This window comes from Perissodus microlepis, chromosome 1 (genome assembly GCF_051167445.1).
Source record: "Perissodus microlepis isolate ML-2025 ecotype Zambia chromosome 1, ASM5116744v1, whole genome shotgun sequence".
NCBI lineage: Eukaryota > Metazoa > Chordata > Actinopteri > Cichliformes > Cichlidae > Perissodus > Perissodus microlepis.
Window position 1 is genome coordinate 33100277 of NC_140461.1, and position 20115 is coordinate 33120391.

A 20115-nucleotide genomic window follows, 5' to 3' on the forward strand; every position below is an offset into this window, starting at 1 on the left:
AAGCAACTTAAAGAAGTCCAGACGCTTTTCTTTACAAGCTCCTTTGACTACAGATGTTATTATTTGCTGTTATCTAATATTTTTGGTGTTATAGTAAATACAGGCCTCTCTGTGTTAGAGATGTAACTGCCTCCGTGTATTTTAATTCATGTTTTTAACCATATCCCTTAGTGTTGATGTTCATTTGAGAAAAAAGTCCATTTATCTTTGTTGACCAGCCTAAAAACGGATTATTTCTTTCAATGTATGAAAGGGAATGATTGTTTCTAATTGTGCTTTCTGGTGTGGGAACAGGTCGGCAGGTTCTTTGGTGGTGTGGCGACTGGGCTGACGGGGTCTGTTACTTAATTATGGGGGTGTGTTGGTTAATTCTGGCCATCTGTTGCGTAATCTTAGCAGAGTTGTTGGTTAATTTGGGGGGCCTGCTGTTTAAATTCTGCCATGCAACCGTTTTGCCTACGAGAGGAGGGAGGTGAAAAAACTTTTTTTCTGTCTTTTGGGGAATGCTGCACATGAATCTGGTTGAGCGCCCAACCTCTGACTGCTCATATGATTTTGCCATACAGTTTGACTTGGCCTTGGTGGAAATAGGCGGTAGCGGGGTGTGCTTTGCGCTCGCCTCAAGTGTCAAGTGTTTATTTTCTTCAACAAGGCTGGTGTTCTTAGCCTCATGTACAGAAAGGATTCGCTGTGTTGTTTCTAACTGCTTTTTGAGTTCGCGATTTTTCCACTCACATCCGTGGAGTTTCTGCATGGCATCTTTGTTTTGAAGTGCAGCCTCCTGATTCAGCAGCGACCGCAGTTCTTTAATTTCTTTGTCTTTTTCTGTGACCAGTTGTTTATATTTGCATAGCAAGCGGTCCCGGCGGCGTTGTTCAAATATTATCTTATGACTGGACATGTGCATTTTTCTTTTAGCGTCAAGTCTGTTTGTTCGCCACTGCGAGAAGATTTTATTCTGCGTCTGTGCAGCGTATTTGTGCAGCTCAATGGCAACCTTTAAGGAATTCTCCTCACGCAGGTCCTTTACCTGCTTCGTCAGACGGTCAATTTCCTCTTCTTGTCCTTCAATCGTTTGTCTTTGAATTGAAATGAATTGAATTTCAGCTTCCAGGTGTTTTATTTTTTGCTGCTGCTGAAACACCATTTGTTTATAGTGTGTGAGCTCTTTGTCCACTTTTTCTTTGTCTGCCAAAATCTGGACCAGCCTTTTCTTCATGGAGATGCGCTCCTCGTCGACACAGGCAAGTTGTTTGGCCTGTGCCGTCTGCGCTTCTGCCTGCTTTTGTTTGACGAGCTCCAGTTGATTTTTCACAGCAAAATACCTGGTCTGAGACTTGGATAGCTCTGCTTGAATCATTTCTCGTTCGCTATCCTTCTCTTCTGTGTCTTTTGTCAGCGATTTTATGGTGTCCCTGACTTGGCTGATCACGGTCTTAGCCTCAGACACCTCCTTATTAAGTGTTTCATGCTGACGCAAAAAGTCATCATTCGTCATGCGTATTTTAAGTCTGTGTTCTGTTTCTGTGAGAGCATTTCTCAGACGGACAATCTCATTATCTTGGGACGTCATTTTCTTAAAGGATTTCTGCCTCTCGCTTTCAAGTTTGGCTATTTGTTCATTTTTCAGCTGCAGGACTTTCTCCAGATGTTGCATACTAGAACACTGCTTTGAGGCATTCTTTGTCTGACTTTCTATTTCCACTATTTTCTGTTTTAACTCTTTTGCTAACTTGTTATTATCAAAGTCCTTTGCCAAAAGCAGATCTGACAGTTCATTATTTTTCGTTATCAATGCGTGTTTCTCCATAGTTACCCTGTCATTTTTCTCTTCAAAATCCTCTGCTTTTTTTTGCCATTTTTTAAGTTCAGCCTTTAATTTCTCTGCTCGCTCGTTTAGTGTTTTAAGTCTGTCTCTACACTGAAACAACGTACTAGCCTCTTCAAGATATTCCGATGTCCTTTTTTCAAAGTTTAGCCTCTCTTCTTTGAGCTGGTCCTGGACTCTAAGCTCTTTTTTTATCTGTTCTTTTTTTTCCTTCAGTTCTTTTACTTTTAGCTCTTTTTCAGTGGTCACCTGATTTAACTTTTGCTTCAGGACCTCATTTTCTTTGCTCAGTGTGTTGATTTTGACTTGAAGGGGAGACAGAAATTCCACGTCTTTTTCTTTCTCCTCCCGTCTCTTTTTTTCAGTGGCATGTTTCCTTTCCAGATCTTTGCATTTCTTTTGAAGATCCAGGATTTTTTTCTCATATTTGCCCGATTCAGTCAACTTTTCTGATCCTGCAGCCTTTATCTCACATTCAACCATATGTTTTCTTAGTCGGTCTATTTCAGAAAGATGGGCGCAGGCTTCCCGATTAAGTCTCACAATTTCCTCCTCTTGTTTGCTACACACCTTAACATATTCAGATATTTTTTTCTGTTGATCCTTGTTTTCAGCCATGAGGCGTTTTTCTTTTTTTTGTAATTTTTCAAGTTGTTTTTGCTGTAATTCTAGTGTGGCAGGCATTTTTAAATGAATGTATTTAATTTGTATTTATGTTGTCCGTGCAAAGTTATCAAGTACAACGAGTAATCTACTCAACTAGGTAATGTGGGTTCCAAATGGAAACTCAAACTAAAAAAGTGTAGTGCTTACAGTTTCTGTGGACATGGGGTGTATTTAACACGTCTGGTGAAACCTGGCTCCGCCCCCTGCAGCTGTCTTCAAAGAGAATTCAGTGATGTCACAGTCATGGCTTCCTCAAAACTATTCTTCTATTGTTTATTTTTATTTGAATTTATTAATTTTCAGTTAATTTTGAAGTCAGGTTTTTATTGAGTTTAATCCCTTTTTCTTAAAATCCATTCCATTTGAAGTATTTATGAATAAAGCGATAGTTCATTTTGAAACATTTAATTATAAATATCTTTTTATTGTACATTAAATTATCAAGCAATAAATATATATAAATTCATTGCTTATATATATATATATATATATATATATATATATTTATATATTTATATATGCCGTATTGTAGATCAGTACGGCATTGATCTACAATACGGCAGCAGTGATCAGTGAGATGCTTGGCTACAAGCTGAACAGCCACAAGGGGCAGTAGTACCCTCCATGGAGAAGGAGGCTAGAGAGCAAGATCAAAGCAGTACGGAGGGAGGTTAGCCAACTAACGGAGTTGCAGAAAGGTGCGGCAAAGAAGGTGCATAAGAAATACAGCAAACTGTCCATACCTGAGGCCTTGGAAACTGCCAAGCAAAGACTCACAGCCTTGGCCAGCCGCTTGAGGAGGTACACCAGAGAGATAGAAGGCAGGAGAATAAACCAGCTGTTCTCCACAGAACCAGCAAAGGTGTACTCTCAGTGGCAAGGGAACAATAAGAGAACAGCACCACCAAGGCTGGAGACGGAGCAATACTGGAAGAGCATATGGGAGAAGGACGCAACCCATAACGGCAATGCTCAGTGGCTAGTGGATCTGAGGGCAGACCATAGCGACCTCCCTGAACAGGGACCAGTAACCATCACAGTGGCAGATATCCAAGAAAGGGTCTCCAGTATGAAGAGTTGGACAGCACCAGGGCCCGACATGGTTCACGCCTACTGGCTGAAGAAGCTGACTGCACTCCACGAGCGTCTGGCAGCACAAATGAACCAGCTGCTAGTTAACGAGAGACACCCGGAATGGCTAACCGAAGGTCGAACGGTCCTGATCCCCAAGGACCCCAAGAAGGGACCGGTCCCATCCAACTACCGACCAATAACCTGCCTCAGTACTACATGGAAGCTCCTGTCAGGCATCATATCGGCTAAGATGAACAGGCACATGGGTCAATACATGAGTGGGGCACAGAAAGGGATTGGCAAGAATACCAGAGGTGCAAAACACCAGCTACTGGTAGACAGAACAGTCAGCCGAGACTGCAAGACCAGACTGACCAACCTGTGTACTGCCTGGATTGATTACAAGAAGGCCTATGACTCAATGCCCCACAGCTGGATCCTGGAATGCTTAGAATTGTACAAGATCAACAGGACCCTAAGAGCCTTCATCAGGAACTCAATGGGGATGTGGCGTACAACACTAGAGGCCAACTCCAAGCCCATAGCACAAGTCACCATCAAGTGCGGGATCTACCAAGGAGATGCTCTGTCCCCACTGCTGTTCTGCATAGGCCTGAACCCCCTCAGTGAGATCATTAACAAGACTGGCTACGGATACCGACTACGGAACGGAGCAGTTGTCAGCCACCTCCTGTACATGGATGACATCAAGCTGTATGCCAAGAGTGAACGAGACATCGATTCACTGATCCACACTACCAGGCTATACAGCAATGACATTGGAATGTCGTTCGGACTGGAGAAGTGTAGTCGAATGGTAACGAAGAGAGGGAAGGTAGTCAGAACTGAGGGGATTGAACTACCAGAAGGCAACATTGCAGACATAGAGGACAGTTACAAGTACCTGGGGATCCCGCAGGCGAATGGGAACCATGAAGAGGCCGCTAGAAAGGCTGCAACCACCAAGTACCTGCAGAGGGTCAGGCAAGTCCTGAGGAGTCAGCTGAACGGTAAGAACAAGATCCGGGCCATCAACACCTACGCCCTGCCCGTGATCAGGTACCCTGCTGGGGTAATAGGCTGGCCAAAGGAGGAGATAGAAGCCACTGACATAAAGACAAGAAAGCTCCTTACCATGCATGGAGGGTTTCACCCCAAGTCCAGCACCCTGAGGCTGTACGCTAAGCGGAAGGAAGGGGGCCGGGGACTGGTGAGTGTCAGCACCACAGTCCAGGATGAGACAATGAACATCCAAGAATACATTGGGAAGATGGCCCCAACTGACCAAGTGCTCAGTGAATACCTCAGGCAGCAGAAACCCAAGAAAGAGGAGGGAGACGAGGAACCATCATGGAAGGACAGGCCCCTGCACGGTATGTACCACCGGCAGATAGAGGAGGTGGCTGACATCCAGAAATCCTACCAGTGGCTGGACAAAGCTGGACTGAAAGACAGCACAGAGGCACTAATCATGGCAGCACAAGAACAAGCTCTGAGTACAAGATCCATAGAGGCTGGGGTCTATCACACCAGGCAAGACCCCAGGTGCAGGCTGTGTAAAGATGCTCCAGAGACAATCCAGCACATAACAGCAGGGTGCAAGATACTAGCAGGCAAGGCATACATGGAACGCCATAACCAAGTGGCCGGCATAGTGTACAGGAACATCTGTGCCGAGTATAACCTGGAAGTCCCGAGGTCAAAATGGGAGATGCCCCCAAGGGTGGTGGAGAATGACCGAGCTAAGATCCTGTGGGACTTCCAGATACAGACGGACAAAATGGTGGTGGCTAACCAACCGGACATAGTGGTGGTAGACAAACAGAAGAAGACGGCTGTAGTGATCGATGTAGTGGTTCCGAATGACAGCAATATCAGGAAGAAGGAACACGAGAAGCTGGAGAAATACCAAGGGCTCAGAGAAGAGCTCGAGAGGATGTGGAGGGTGAAGGTGACGGTGGTCCCCGTGGTAATCGGAGCACTAGGTGCGGTGACTCCCAAGCTAGGCGAGTGGCTCCAGCAGATCCCGGGAACAACATCGGAGATCTCTGTCCAGAAGAGCGCAGTCCTAGGAACAGCTAAGATACTGCGCAGGACCCTCAAGCTCCCAGGCCTCTGGTAGAGGACCCGAGCTTGAAGGATAAACCGCCCGCAGGGGCGAGATGGGTGTTTTTATATATATATATATATATATATATAATGCGGTTGTATACATATACATATATATATACATACATATATATATATATATATACATACATATATATATATATATATATATACATATACATAAAATATCATCACTGACGAAAGGCGCCAAATTAGACAGAATGATCTTCTTCGCCGGATTCATTAGAGGAAAGACCGTGGTATACGTACTTCTCAAAACAACTCCCTTCTCAACTACGCTATTCACTTTGTCAACAGAATCCAGAAACATAACAACCGCATTATTCATCCTAGAAGCTGCCTTTATACTTTCATACCCAACAACTTCCCCTACAGCCAAAAAACACATGCGCACCTGACAGAGAAAGAAAGATAGGAAGAAAGAAAGAGAGGGAGGGAAGGAAAACAGACGGGAAGAGACAGTGAGAGAGCAACATAATAAACACAAAACCATCGCAATAATCTAGCTAAGAGTAAATAACAGTAGATACTAACACTGAATGTTATTGTGCAGCACGCAACATCAAGAGCACGCAATGTGCTTTGAGGTAGCAGCCAAGAAAGGTGTAGCTTGTGTCTGTGAACACCTGTGCGTATACCTGTGTGCACATATGTGTGGATGAGTACTCTTGTACTCAAAAGGTTTCTCCTCGTAACTGTGTTTCTGCTGCTAGAGGGTGTGGGTAGCTACAGCCTCGTCCCAGAGGTCATGAAACAGGCATGGAGGAGATCCAGGCCCCAGAGTGTGAGAGCCCAAGGAGGACCATCGGAGGGGCAACCGTGCCACCCTCCTGGGAAGAGCTGAGGAGAGCCCGAGACAAGGGGTCACCAAGCAGGGAGTGTGGTGAGGGGAGATAGGCCTCCATACCTTGGAGGGCCTGAGGTGTTCCCAGAGGGGTGGAGCCTAAGACCCAACCTGACATTTAGACACAGACAAACAGGTACACACACAGACACAAACGTGCATTCCCACCCTCATGCACACATATAAAAATGCACACATAGACAAATACCTGTAACTTGCAGTAAACGTGAGAAGGCTCTCGGACATAATTATTTAAGCATTCTTTCGGGGTGGCTGTAGCTCAGGTGGCAGAGCAGGGTCAGGGGTCCGATCCCAGGCTGCTCCAATCTGCATGCCAAATATCCTTGGGCAAGATACTAACCCCATGTTGCTCTCCGATGCATCCATCGGAGTGTGAATGTGTATGAATGTTAGATACTCAGCACTTAACAGCTAATTGTCCCATGCTCAGCCAATCCACAGTGGATTAAAACAATGTCAAATAAAACACCAAAAACATGCAATACAAACAGAAGAATAAAATCATGCAATAAAAACTACACTCGCAAATAAACTAAAAAAAATCAAAATGAAACCAATATAAAAGATAAATATAAAGTTCCACTGTGTGACAATATCATGTAAGGAACTTTGTAGCACTTTGTTATTAATAATCACAAATATGTGCGTCTTTAGCCTTGGCATAAAACCTGCTTCCGCTGCGTTCTGTGTGGTAAAAGCCTCGAGTCGACCACAGTGACAGATAAGATTCAGTACAATGACATATGAGATGAAGTAAAATAGGCAAATATTTAAACTAATGAAGTGCATAGAGGCACTTGACCTGTGTGAAAGACTGTCGTCTTAATATGAGCCATTGTTGAGATATAGAGCACACCTGTGAAAACAACTAATATGCTGAACCCTGTATGAAACATCTAAAGGTACATGATGGAGACGCTGAATTGAATATGAAAGTGCAAGTCTTTGCCACTGTGGGCAAAGCACGCAACCACTGTGTGAGGTTGCGTTGCGATCTCTTCTGAGCTGATGAGCAAGCTACACATCATCAGATCAAGAGCTGGCTGAGAACTCCTCAAAGAGAGGGAAACAGAACTATGATAACTGTGATAACTGGAGTGTGCAGAGTTTCCGTGAGTTCAGCTTCTTCTTTCAGATGCGCAGCAGTTTTTCTGCATCTTGACTCATGTGTGTAGAGTGTTCATAGCATCAGCATCATGTTCTTGTTTATTTGTCTTGTTGGGTTGAAAAATAATTAAATAAACTTGTGATCATACTTATGGATCACCATGGCACATGCCATTGGCCATATGATTTATTTACGCAGATGAAAAAAGTGAGTGTGAATGTGTCTGACGTCACAGTGTTTTTGTGCGCTGTGTAAAAGTAATTGCCTCTGATTGTGAGAGCGGTGATTCTGCAGGTCACCAGCTATTGTAAAGAAGAAAAAAAAAAAGAGTACAAAAGAGACAAAATTTACATTGTAGATTAAAAATAATCATAGGAAAAAGGTTTTGTGTTGATCAGCCAAGAACAACTACAATCTCATTTTCTGCTTTTAAGAAAGGAGAATTCAAAAAACAGAGAGAGAGAGATGTGTTTTCATTAAGCAGTGATGATAATAATGAAAATGTCTTAGTTTGTCATTTTCAGGTGAAAAGCAGACCTGAATCAATTTTCCACATGCAGCGGTCGGAAGAAAGTTATAATTTAACATCATTGGAAACGTTCAGGCCAAGTTACTGGCTGACTTATTTACAGCTCCATGTGTCTCTCAAACTCACAAGCGAGCTCTCACTCCTCCCTGAAGACAAGGAATGCAGTTCCAAAGAGCAATAACATGGCAGATAAAGAGACAGCAGCAAAGTCCTGAGCAAAGAGTCCCAGCAAGCAGCAGCAGTGTGGACAAACAGCATCAGAGAAGAAGAGCAAACCCATCATCCTGCCTGATTGGATGAATGGCACCATGTTTCCAACAAGCTGCAACTTCACTGTGCATGTGACAAAAACGTTTGAGGAGAACTGAGGAGACTGTTGGAGTTTGACATTTGCCACTTTTGGAGTAAAATGGCAAGAAGAGACAGTGGAACACAGGACAAAGCTGAAAGAGGACTGCCGGCTGTTGGACTGTTGAAGTGGGAGAGGACAACAGAGTGAGAGGACTAGGTGAGAACACATAGGAATTTTTTAATGTGGGAAATCAAAATTTGGGTTAGCAAACCAGGGGAAAAGAAAACTGACTGCTTAAGTTGGAAAATTGAGAAGGAGTCTGAAACACTGCAAAAAAGAAACATATACAAAATCACACACACAAGCAGAACATGCATTAACCCTACTAACACAAACACAAGAGAGCTCATGAAGATTAGACAACATCTTAAGCATGTGAGTCTGTTTATCATCTTGTCCAAGTCACTTAGTGTGATGCAAAAACCAGTGGACTCATAGCACATTAGTTAAGAAATGATCAAATAATAGCAGGGAAGTGTGTAGGAAAGGCAGCTTTAAGAACATGCCCTGCTGGAGATGCAGCTCCACAGACATGCATTAAACCTGCCTAATAACACAAACACACATGCAATGAAGATCAGCTTGTTATCTCTCATCACTGTTAAAATAGTGTAAATTTAACAGACACTTGTTATCAAATGCTGAATTTATCCAATGCTGACAATTAACTCCCTAGGTTGCAGGACAACAGTTTAACTTTTGTGGGGAAAAAAGATTCTGGTTTGACCAACCAGTGATCAGACAATAAATTTAGTCGTTGATATAGTAAATTGGGAGAGTCTTCCTGCTTGATTGATGCAGCACAAGTAATTTACTATATGAGGGAAATTCTATTTTTGTGATAACATTTTGAACATGCATTTCTGTTGTCCTGTCAACTTAGTGGGTTAATAGCTGATATGCAAATTAGTTGATCGTTCTTAGATTAATGAAAGGTGACTGACTTCTAGTACGAGTGAATGGGATGTGTTGGAGTTTGTTGTGTGTTGAGTGGAGACTCTAAAACACTGAGTTTCCTGTTTTGATGTGCGAGTGAATCCTGTACCTAGATACACAACTCTGAATACGTCAGAACAAACTTCTTTTGTGAAGTGCATGACAACATGTCACACGTTTTATGATGAAGAGAAAAAGGAAAACTGAATAAAATGGGTGTGTGGCCTAAATGAGTGAAGAGCACAGACCTGGGGATTAAACTCATAGCTAATAAGACATTAGGCTTATGTTGTGCAGCTGATGGTTGGTTTGGAGTGAATCTAGCTGATGATTTTTCCTTTGTTGTGAAGTTGAGCCTGCCAATTAGTATGATGGTATGATAAACCATGCTAATGGTATGATTTACCCTCCTGAGATGAGGAGCTTGTGTCATGACTTAACAAGGCCTTTTTATTTTGATACTTTCACAGTGCACTGAAAGTTTTGTTCAATAATCTCGTTTGAGCAGATCTGCACGATTACAACAGAAAGCGCTGTACGACACGTCGTCGAGAAAATTGTTGCAAGTGAGTTTCTCCACATTAAAATGGACTCAGGAGAAAGCCACTTATTTGGGACAATTAGAAAATGAGAGTCCCAGCCTAAAAAGGATTCAGCGAGGTAATCCGATCTAAAGTTCTTCTTTTTCTTTTTGAAATGACGTCATTTTGCTGAGAGTGGAAACGTAATGCGACAATCGATTCCACTATCAGCAAAGAAAGAATGAATGTATGAATGAATGAGTGAAAGAAAAAAAACTGACTGACTGGTAAAAGCTGACAAAAGCTGTCAAGACTTTACTGATGTAACACGACTGTGCGAAGTTAACCCCCACCTGACAAAGGTGCAGATGACTCTATGTGTGTTTCCTTTGACAGGAGCAGAAAGATGCCAGCAACATCTGAGGTTGCATGACGATTTAACCTTTTAAATGCCACTTTCTGTGTCTGTGCATCTACCAGGGGTGTTATTCACTATCTTGTGTTGCTCACAGAGGAAAGTGTGAGAAAGTATGCATACGCCTGCGCAGCGCTAACATTTGCATTTTCTTTTCTACAGCATTACGGTTCTTCATGTGTTTGAGCATGTGATTTATACCAGGACTAGTTAATGTTTTTCTACTACAGGATTTCTGGGTTTATGTGTGAAGAAACTGTGTTTACAGGTTATGAGTTGGTGATGCTGTTACACTGTGTTGTTGGGAAAATGTGAAGGTTACTTTGACAATGTGAATAACATGTGAGAAATTTCCTGTGTTGAAAACTAGTGTCACTTCTTTCCACAGCTATGGATGGTTGACTTTATGGTGTTTTTATGGCACCTCTGGAACCTGTCGACCTGTGTCTGACCACCGTCTGACCACGGTCAATGTGTATTGCTAATGTGTGTTTTTCTAAGAGTGCATGTAGAGGATTCAGCAGAAGCGGACAAGTGACATGAGAAAAACAAATAAGAGATGCAGTGTTTATGGAATAGTTTAATATGGTGCTCATTAGCTGGCCACTTTTGAGCCCATAGTAATATATGAGTGGAGTGACTTTGCTTAAGGGAAGTCACCGATTACATTAATGTTAACTGAGTACATGGGATGATCCATGTCTGAGGCAAATTATGGTAATAGTTGTAGTTTACTGATTTGAGAAAACCTGCACATGACACTTGTCTTGCTGATGTTGAATGCTTTATTACTCTTATGATACAATTGTTTACAAGTGTGAAGTTTGATTTCACTTCCAGATCTTGTTTTCCAGGCCATGATGGTGTGTATGCAGGCTCCTGGCAGAGCCAGGTGTTAAGTAAACTTAATATGCAAAACACGCTAACATCTTTTATTGCAGGGTTACGGAGCTACTCCAGCGGAGATGCCCTGATGTTACCTGGGACATGATCTAGCTTACCTTTTTCTTTAAGACAGGAATCTAGGTTTGATGAGTTGACTCATGGGAGTGTCCATGCGTCAAGAGGAGGGGTCCAGGATTAACATGAAACAATGTTTTTTATGATTGTTGCAGTGATTTGTGTGATTAACCGTTTATTTATGGGTATTAAACCTATGCAAGTGGTGCATCCATGTTCAGATGAGGCTTTGATGGCCTATAAGAGAAGTTCACTGAACTAAAGAATGTGGTTTGATGATTGTTGACATGCTCTCCAGTTTTTCCTCCTAGCAAGGGAATACAGGTGCAGCATTCTGCTGAAAGGGATCTCCTGAGAAATCTTCAGAGGCCCAGTGAGAAGCAAGAACCATTCCAGGCATAGCTGACAGCCCAGGCAGTGGTTGAGGTCAAAGGTCGAGCTGGTTGGAGCCCATTGTGAGATCAGATTCCGGAGCCACAGCAAGGACTATGAAGCTGCGTTGGAATGAGAGCTGTGCCAAGGGGGCTTTCCAGAGGCCAAAAGAGGAGATTGTGGACAACAGACGGGCACCTGAAGGATGAGGGGAGCGTGCCAAGCTCCATCGACAGCGCAGAGGGAGTCCAAGGATGGCATCATGATTCTGTGAAAAGCACATGAACCAGAAGCTATGGTGGTGATGACAGCAGTTTCTTATGAACATCACCTAATGCTGTGTCACTGTACTGTGCATACGATGACACACTGAAGACTGCTGGGATCATAACAGCAGTAAGATAACTGGACCCAGCACCCTTTCCACAGAGGGGTTTTTCTGCAGAGCATGGACAATGGAGGAGTCATAAGTATCCCCCTCGCAGGACGAAGGCCTGAAGTGAGGTGATGGGGGTTGGTAGAGGCCATAAAACTAGAGTGCTGAAGAGGTCTGCAACTTTGGAGATAGCTGAAAGCCTCATTGACAAACAACAAAACCAACTGGTATGTTTGAATGTCTATTCTACATACATTTGGACTCTGGTCCTATGGACAATGATGGAAACAACTGGAAGAGACATTTATGACGCCCTGCAGAACTTAAACCACTCTGCAGAGAGACATGTGATTTGCACGCCCGGAGGAAGCACCACCAAGCTGGAATGTTTTTGAAAATGTTACTCTCTTATTTTAACTATTAAATTAACAATTCATTTGTTTGCTCGTAGGATGCAGTTTGCCATTGGATGAGATCAATGAGGAATGGGATAACTGCTAATACATTTGTCAAACTGTGTACTTTACAGTAATTTAGGGTGATTGACATATGCTGAGTATAAAAATGTTTGCATTGAAACTGTCAGACTTGAGGTGATCGTAACTGGGCACTTTTCTAGCATAAAGGTCAAAAAGGGGGGAATGTTAGGTTTTGTATTGTTGATTGTCATTTATGCTTAGAAATATCTACTTATATATGCTTAGAGTTTTATAATTAGTTTTAGATTGGTAGAGGTTTGATCCTTAATAGTCTGCAAACTTTGTGTGCATTAGAGAGCACTCTGGGAGCATGGGAGAGGTCGTACCTTCTCTTATTGTTTTATGGTAGGATAAACGTGGCTATATCTGTTTTAGGCTAAGTGCCTTTTGTTTAGATGAACTGCTGGACTTCCAGACCAGCAGGTTTACGGAAGTCATTTATGGGGTCACGCTCTGACCCCACACACACACACACACACACACACACACACACACACACACAGGCAAGGTACTCTTTGTGTGTATGTAGACGTCGTATGTTAATGAAACTATGCATATTCATGTAACCTCAATAAAAGAGCAGTGTTACGGGTGAGCGGGCGAGAGCAACTGGGGTCAAGCGAAGGAACGGCGTTTGTCCGGTTCTCTCCCGTGCACGAGAAATATGAAGAACTTTGCCTACTTCGTGTCTTGCTTGCTGCGTAATTATATTGTCTTCAACGTTCCAGCGAATAGGTTCAAGCTACAAACCTATCACCTAACATTTCTGCTAAAACATAGTATTTTTGCCAAATCATAGTATTTCTACCAAATCATAGAATTTGTGCCAGTGATAAGGCATAGTTAGACCGTCAGAATTATTGTCAGAAGGCCAAGAATGATGCCCAATGGATTTGTTTTACCAAGTGGATCATCGTGGCCTTGCCATATTATCATTTAATTTATTTTCGGTTGTTAGAGATGGGACAGACATGACTGAGGGATAGGAAAGGGAGAAAGAAAGAAAGAAAGAAAGAAAGAGAGGGAGGGAAGGAAAAGCAGACGGGAAGAGAGACAGTGAGAAAGGGCACTTCAAAAAAATAATCTGGATCACCTGTTGAGAGAAGAAAAATCAGAAGAGAAAACAAACAAAAGAGAGAGCAACATAATAAACACAACACCATTGCAATAATCTAGCTAAGAGTAAATGACAGTAGATACTAAACACTGAATGTTATTGTGCAGCACGCAACATCAAGAGCACGCAATGTGCTTTGAGGTAGCAGCCAAGAAAGGTGTAGTTTGTGTCTGTGAACACCCATGCGTACACCTGTGTGCACACACCCAAAGAGGACCATCGGAAGGGCAACCATGCCACCCTCCTGGGAAGAGCTGAGGAAAGCCCCAGACAAGGGGTCACCTGGCAGCGAGTGTGGTGAGGGGAGATAGGCCTCCATACCTTGGAGGGTCTGAGATGTACCCAGAGAGGTGGAGTCTCAGACCCAACCTGACATATAGACACAGATGAACAGGCACACACAGACAAATAAATACTTGGCACTCACCCAACGTGGAGACAGACACAAATAGACGCTGTACACACAATCACACTCCCCAAACATACTCTATACTAAGTATTTGTAACTAAGTAACCAAGTATTTGTACTTTGGTACTTCCTGCCTTTGCTCTTTGCTAAGGTTTTAGAATCACTGTGGAAAGTTTTGAATTAGTACCTGGTTTTAAGGAATGAATACAATGAATATAAGTCGATCAAAAGTGCTCAAATACAACCACTCAGACTTAATAAACCAAAGGAAATCAGTTCAGTCAATTAAAATGTCAATTAAATTTTATTTGCAAAATACCTGTTGACAAGACGCTGCTTCAAGGCACTTTATATTGTAAGGTAAAGACCCTACAATATTACAGAGAAACCCAACAATCCGAGGACCCCCTATGAGCAAGCACTTGGCGACAGTGGGGAGGAAAAACTGCCTGTTAACAGGCAGAGACCTCCGGCAGAACCAGGCTCAGGAAGGGGCAGCCATCTGCCGCGACTGGTTGGGGGTGAGCTAGTGACACAGATGGAATGTGTTCATGTCACTTCCTCACAGCAGACAGATGTTATTGTCTGTGAAGGTTCTCAGTCATCCAGGTCATGGTAGTCAAAGGAGCTTGTAAAGAAAAGTGTCTGGACTTCTTTAAGTTGCTTGAAGACGTTTCACCTCTCATCCGAGAAGCTTCTTCAGTTCTGAACAGAGAACTGAAGAAGCTTCTTCAGTAGCGACAGTGGGGAGCTTCTTCAGTTCTGAACAGAGAACTGAAGAAGCTTCTCGGATGAGAGGTGAAACGTCTTCAAGCAACTTAAAGAAGTCCAGACGCTTTTCTTTACAAGCTCCTTTGACTACAGATGTTATTATTTGCTGTTATCTAATATTTTTGGTGTTATAGTAAATACAGGCCTCTCTGTGTTAGAGATGTAACTGCCTCCGTGTATTTTAATTCATGTTTTTAACCATATCCCTTAGTGTTGATGTTCATTTGAGAAAAAAGTCCATTTATCTTTGTTGACCAGCCTAAAAACGGATTATTTCTTTCAATGTATGAAAGGGAATGATTGTTTCTAATTGTGCTTTCTGGTGTGGGAACAGGTCGGCAGGTTCTTTGGTGGTGTGGCGACTGGGCTGACGGGGTCTGTTACTTAATTATGGGGGTGTGTTGGTTAATTCTGGCCATCTGTTGCGTAATCTTAGCAGAGTTGTTGGTTAATTTGGGGGGCCTGCTGTTTAAATTCTGCCATGCAACCGTTTTGCCTACGAGAGGAGGGAGGTGAAAAAACGTTTTTTCTGTCTTTTGGGGAATGCTGCACATGAATCTGGTTGAGCGCCCAACCTCTGACTGCTCATATGATTTTGCCATACAGTTTGACTTGGCCTTGGTGGAAATAGGCGGTAGCGGGGTGTGCTTTGCGCTCGCCTCAAGTGTCAAGTGTTTATTTTCTTCAACAAGGCTGATGTTCTTAGCCTCATGTACAGAAAGGATTCGCTGTGTTGTTTCTAACTGCTTTTTGAGTTCGCGATTTTTCCACTCACATCCGTGGAGTTTCTGCATGGCATCTTTGTTTTGAAGTGCAGCCTCCTGATTCAGCAGCGACCGCAGTTCTTTAATTTCTTTGTCTTTTTCTGTGACCAGTTGTTTATATTTGCATAGCAAGCGGTCCCGGCGGCGTTGTTCAAATATTATCTTATGACTGGACATGTGCATTTTTCTTTTAGCGTCAAGTCTGTTTGTTCGCCACTGCGAGAAGATTTTATTCTGCGTCTGTGCAGCGTATTTGTGCAGCTCAATGGCAACCTTTAAGGAATTCTCCTCACGCAGGTCCTTTACCTGCTTCGTCAGACGGTCAATTTCCTCTTCTTGTCCTTCAATCGTTTGTCTTTGAATTGAAATGAATTGAATTTCAGCTTCCAGGTGTTTTATTTTTTGCTGCTGCTGAAACACCATTTGTTTATAGTGTGTGAGCTCTTTGTCCACTTTTTCTTTGTCTGCCAAAATCTGGACCAGCCTTTTCTTCATGGAGATGCGCTCCTCGTCGACACAGGCAAGTTGTTTGGCCTGTGCCGTCTGCGCTTCTGCCTGCTTTTGTTTGACGAGCTCCAGTTGATTTTTCACAGCAAAATACCTGGTCTGAGACTTGGATAGCTCTGCTTGAATCATTTCTCGTTCGCTATCCTTCTCTTCTGTGTCTTTTGTCAGCGATTTTATGGTGTCCCTGACTTGGCTGATCACGGTCTTAGCCTCAGACACCTCCTTATTAAGTGTTTCATGCTGACGCAAAAAGTCATCATTCGTCATGCGTATTTTAAGTCTGTGTTCTGTTTCTGTGAGAGCATTTCTCAGACGGACAATCTCATTATCTTGGGACGTCATTTTCTTAAAGGATTTCTGCCTCTCGCTTTCAAGTTTGGCTATTTGTTCATTTTTCAGCTGCAGGACTTTCTCCAGATGTTGCATACTAGAACACTGCTTTGAGGCATTCTTTGTCTGACTTTCTATTTCCACTATTTTCTGTTTTAACTCTTTTGCTAACTTGTTATTATCAAAGTCCTTTGCCAAAAGCAGATCTGACAGTTCATTATTTTTCGTTATCAATGCGTGTTTCTCCATAGTTACCCTGTCATTTTTCTCTTCAAAATCCTCTGCTTTTTTTTGCCATTTTTTAAGTTCAGCCTTTAATTTCTCTGCTCGCTCGTTTAGTGTTTCAAGTCTGTCTCTACACTGAAACAACGTACTAGCCTCTTCAAGATATTCCGATGTCCTTTTTTCAAAGTTTAGCCTCTCTTCTTTGAGCTGGTCCTGGACTCTAAGCTCTTTTTTTATCTGTTCTTTTTTTTCCTTCAGTTCTTTTACTTTTAGCTCTTTTTCAGTGGTCACCTGATTTAACTTTTGCTTCAGGACCTCATTTTCTTTGCTCAGTGTGTTGATTTTGACTTGAAGGGGAGACAGAAATTCCACGTCTTTTTCTTTCTCCTCCCGTCTCTTTTTTTCAGTGGCATGTTTCCTTTCCAGATCTTTGCATTTCTTTTGAAGATCCAGGATTTTTTTCTCATATTTGCCCGATTCAGTCAACTTTTCTGATCCTGCAGCCTTTATCTCACATTCAACCATATGTTTTCTTAGTCGGTCTATTTCAGAAAGATGGGCGCAGGCTTCCCGATTAAGTCTCACAATTTCCTCCTCTTGTTTGCTACACACCTTAACATATTCAGATATTTTTTTCTGTTGGTCCTTGTTTTCAGCCATGAGGCGTTTTTCTTTTTTTTGTAATTTTTCAAGTTGTTTTTGCTGTAATTCTAGTGTGGCAGGCATTTTTAAATGAATGTATTTAACTTGTATTTATATTGTCCGTGCAAAGTTATCAAGTACAACGAGTAATCTACTCAACTAGGTAATGTGGGTTCCAAATGGAAACTCAAACTAAAAAAGTGTAGTGCTTACAGTTTCTGTGGACATGGGGTGTATTTAACACGTCTGGTGAAACCTGGCTCCGCCCCCTGCAGCTGTCTTCAAAGAGAATTCAGTGATTCAAATAAAAATAAACAATAGAAGAATAGTTTTGAGGAAGCCATGGCTGTGACGTCATGGCTTCCTCAAAACTATTCTTCTATTGTTTATTTTTATTTGAATTTATTAATTTTCAGTTAATTTTGAAGTCAGGTTGTTATTGAGTTTAATCCCTTTTTCTTAAAATCCAATCCCTTTGAAGTATTTATGAATAAAGCGATAGTTCATTTTGAAATATTTAATTATAAATATCTTTTTATTGTACATTAAATTATCAAGCAATAAATATATATAAATTCATTGCTTATATATATATATATATATATATATATATATATATATATATATATACATATATATATATATATACACACACACACACACACACACACACATATATATATATATATATATATATACATATATATATATATATATATATATATATATATATATATATATATATATATATATATATAATGTGGTTGTATACATATACATATATGTATATACATATACATATATATATACATACATATATATATATATATACATATACATAAAATATCATCACTGACGAAAGGCGGCAAATTAGACAGAATGATCTTCTTCGCCGGATTCATTAGAGGAAAGACCGTGGTATACGTACTTCTCAAAACAACTCCCTTCTCAACTACGCTATTCACTTTGTCAACAGAATCCAGAAACATAACAACCGCATTATTCATCCTAGAAGCTGCCTTTATACTTTCATACCCAACAACTTCCCCTACAGCCAAAAAACACATGCGCACCTGACAGAGAAAGAAAGAAAGAAAGATAGGAAGAAAGAAAGAGAGGGAGGGAAGGAAAACAGACGGGAAGAGACAGTGAGAGAGCAACATAATAAACACAACACCATCGCAATAATCTAGCTAAGAGTAAATAACAGTAGATACTAACACTGAATGTTATTGTGCAGCACGCAACATCAAGAGCACGCAATGTGCTTTGAGGTAGCAGCCAAGAAAGGTGTAGTTTGTGTCTGTGAACACCTGTGCGTATACCTGTGTGCACATATGTGTGGATGAGTACTCTTGTACTCAAAAGGTTTCTCCTTGTAACTGTGTTTCTGCTGCTAGAGGGTGTGGGTAGCTACAGCCTCGTCCCAGAGGTCATGAAACAGGCATGGAGGAGATCCAGGCCCCAGAGTGTGAGAGCCCAAGGAGGACCATCGGAGGGGCAACCGTGCCACCCTCCTGGGAAGAGCTGAGGAGAGCCCGAGACAAGGGGTCACCAAGCAGGGAGTGTGGTGAGGGGAGATAGGCCTCCATACCTTGGAGGGCCTGAGGTGTTCCCAGAGGGGTGGAGCCTAAGACCCAACCTGACATTTAGACACAGACAAACAGGTACACACACAGACACAAACGTGCATTCCCACCCTCATGCACACATATAAAAATGCACACATAGACAAATACCTGTAACTTGCAGTAAACGTGAGAAGGCTCTCGGACATAATTATTTAAGCATTCTTTCGGGGTGGCTGTAGCTCAGGTGGCAGAGCAGGGTCAGGGGTCCGATCCCAGGCTGCTCCAATCTGCATGCCAAATATCCTTGGGCAAGATACTAACCCCATGTTGCTCTCCGATGCATCCATCGGAGTGTGAATGTGTATGAATGTTAGATACTCAGCACTTAACAGCTAATTGTCCCATGCTCAGCCAATCCACAGTGGATTAAAACAATGTCAAATAAAACACCAAAAACATGCAATACAAACAGAAGAATAAAATCATGCAATAAAAACTACACTCGCAAATAAACTAAAAAAAATCCAAATGAAACCAATATAAAAGATAAATATAAAGTTCCACTGTGTGACAATATCATGTAAGGAACTTTGTAGCACTTTGTTATTAATAATCACAAATATGTGCGTCTTTAGCCTTGGCATAAAACCTGCTTCCGCTGCGTTCTGTGTGGTAAAAGCCTCGAGTCGACCACAGTGACAGATAAGGATGGAGAGCTGTACTGCAAAGGTACACATACACACACAAACACACACACATTGTAAAGATGGTTCTTGTTTATCTTCATTGCACTTTAAAACCAGAACATTTAATATTTAACCAGAACTACAGGAAAAAACCAAAGCAGCACACAGTACACACAGGTCATATTTGAAAACTACCTCTAAATGTTGATTATTGACTCAGTCAATTCTCGTTTTTCTCTGCAGTTTGTTATGCCAAAAACTTTGGCCCCAAAGGATTTGGACTGGGCAACGCTGCAATGCTGGAGGAACGACAGTAAAAACATGCTTTTAATAAGCCTCCCACTCATCGTGCGGCAGCTGTCTCAGGCGAAACCTTTGCACTGCTGTAAATTCAAAGTTATTTTTAAAATTGGCTAAATTGTTCTTGTGATGGTTCAGTGCAGAATAAAAGCATTTTATTACCGTAAAATTGGTTTTAATGC

The 20115-nt window shown here is 41.9% G+C and overlaps 1 protein-coding gene and 1 long non-coding RNA gene across 4 annotated transcripts in view; one reads left to right on the top strand and one right to left on the bottom strand.

Moving 5' to 3' along the window:
• Nucleotides 1-5898: 5898 nt before the first annotated feature.
• LOC146394120 (uncharacterized) overlaps nucleotides 5899-20115 on the top strand; it is a 59458-nt gene continuing 45241 nt past the window's right edge. For all 3 annotated transcript variants that reach the window (XR_014802824.1, XR_014802826.1, XR_014802845.1), the window contains exons 1-2: nucleotides 5899-6678; nucleotides 18777-19043. This is a non-coding gene — a long non-coding RNA (uncharacterized LOC146394120). The remainder of the gene's footprint in view (nucleotides 6679-18776; nucleotides 19044-20115) is intronic.
• LOC146394121 (uncharacterized) lies at nucleotides 11812-17666 on the bottom strand. The gene is made up of 2 exons (XM_084924847.1): nucleotides 15484-17666; nucleotides 11812-12024 (listed from the first exon to the last, which is right to left on the bottom strand). The coding sequence occupies exons 1-2, from the start codon at nucleotides 17458-17460 to the stop codon at nucleotides 11812-11814; spliced, it is 2190 nt and encodes a 729-aa protein (XP_084780973.1). The 5' UTR covers nucleotides 17461-17666.

What these genes read in the sequence shown, in the direction of transcription:
- LOC146394121 (XM_084924847.1), bottom strand. Translation starts at nt 17,460, where the DNA reads ATGCCTGCCACACTAGAATTACAGCAAAAACAACTTGAAAAATTACAA. An exon ending in AATCATATGAGCAGTCAGAG is followed by an intron (nt 12,025 to 15,483) that starts GTTGGGCGCTCA and finishes TGCTTTTCACAG; the next exon opens with AATCATGATGCCATCCTTGG.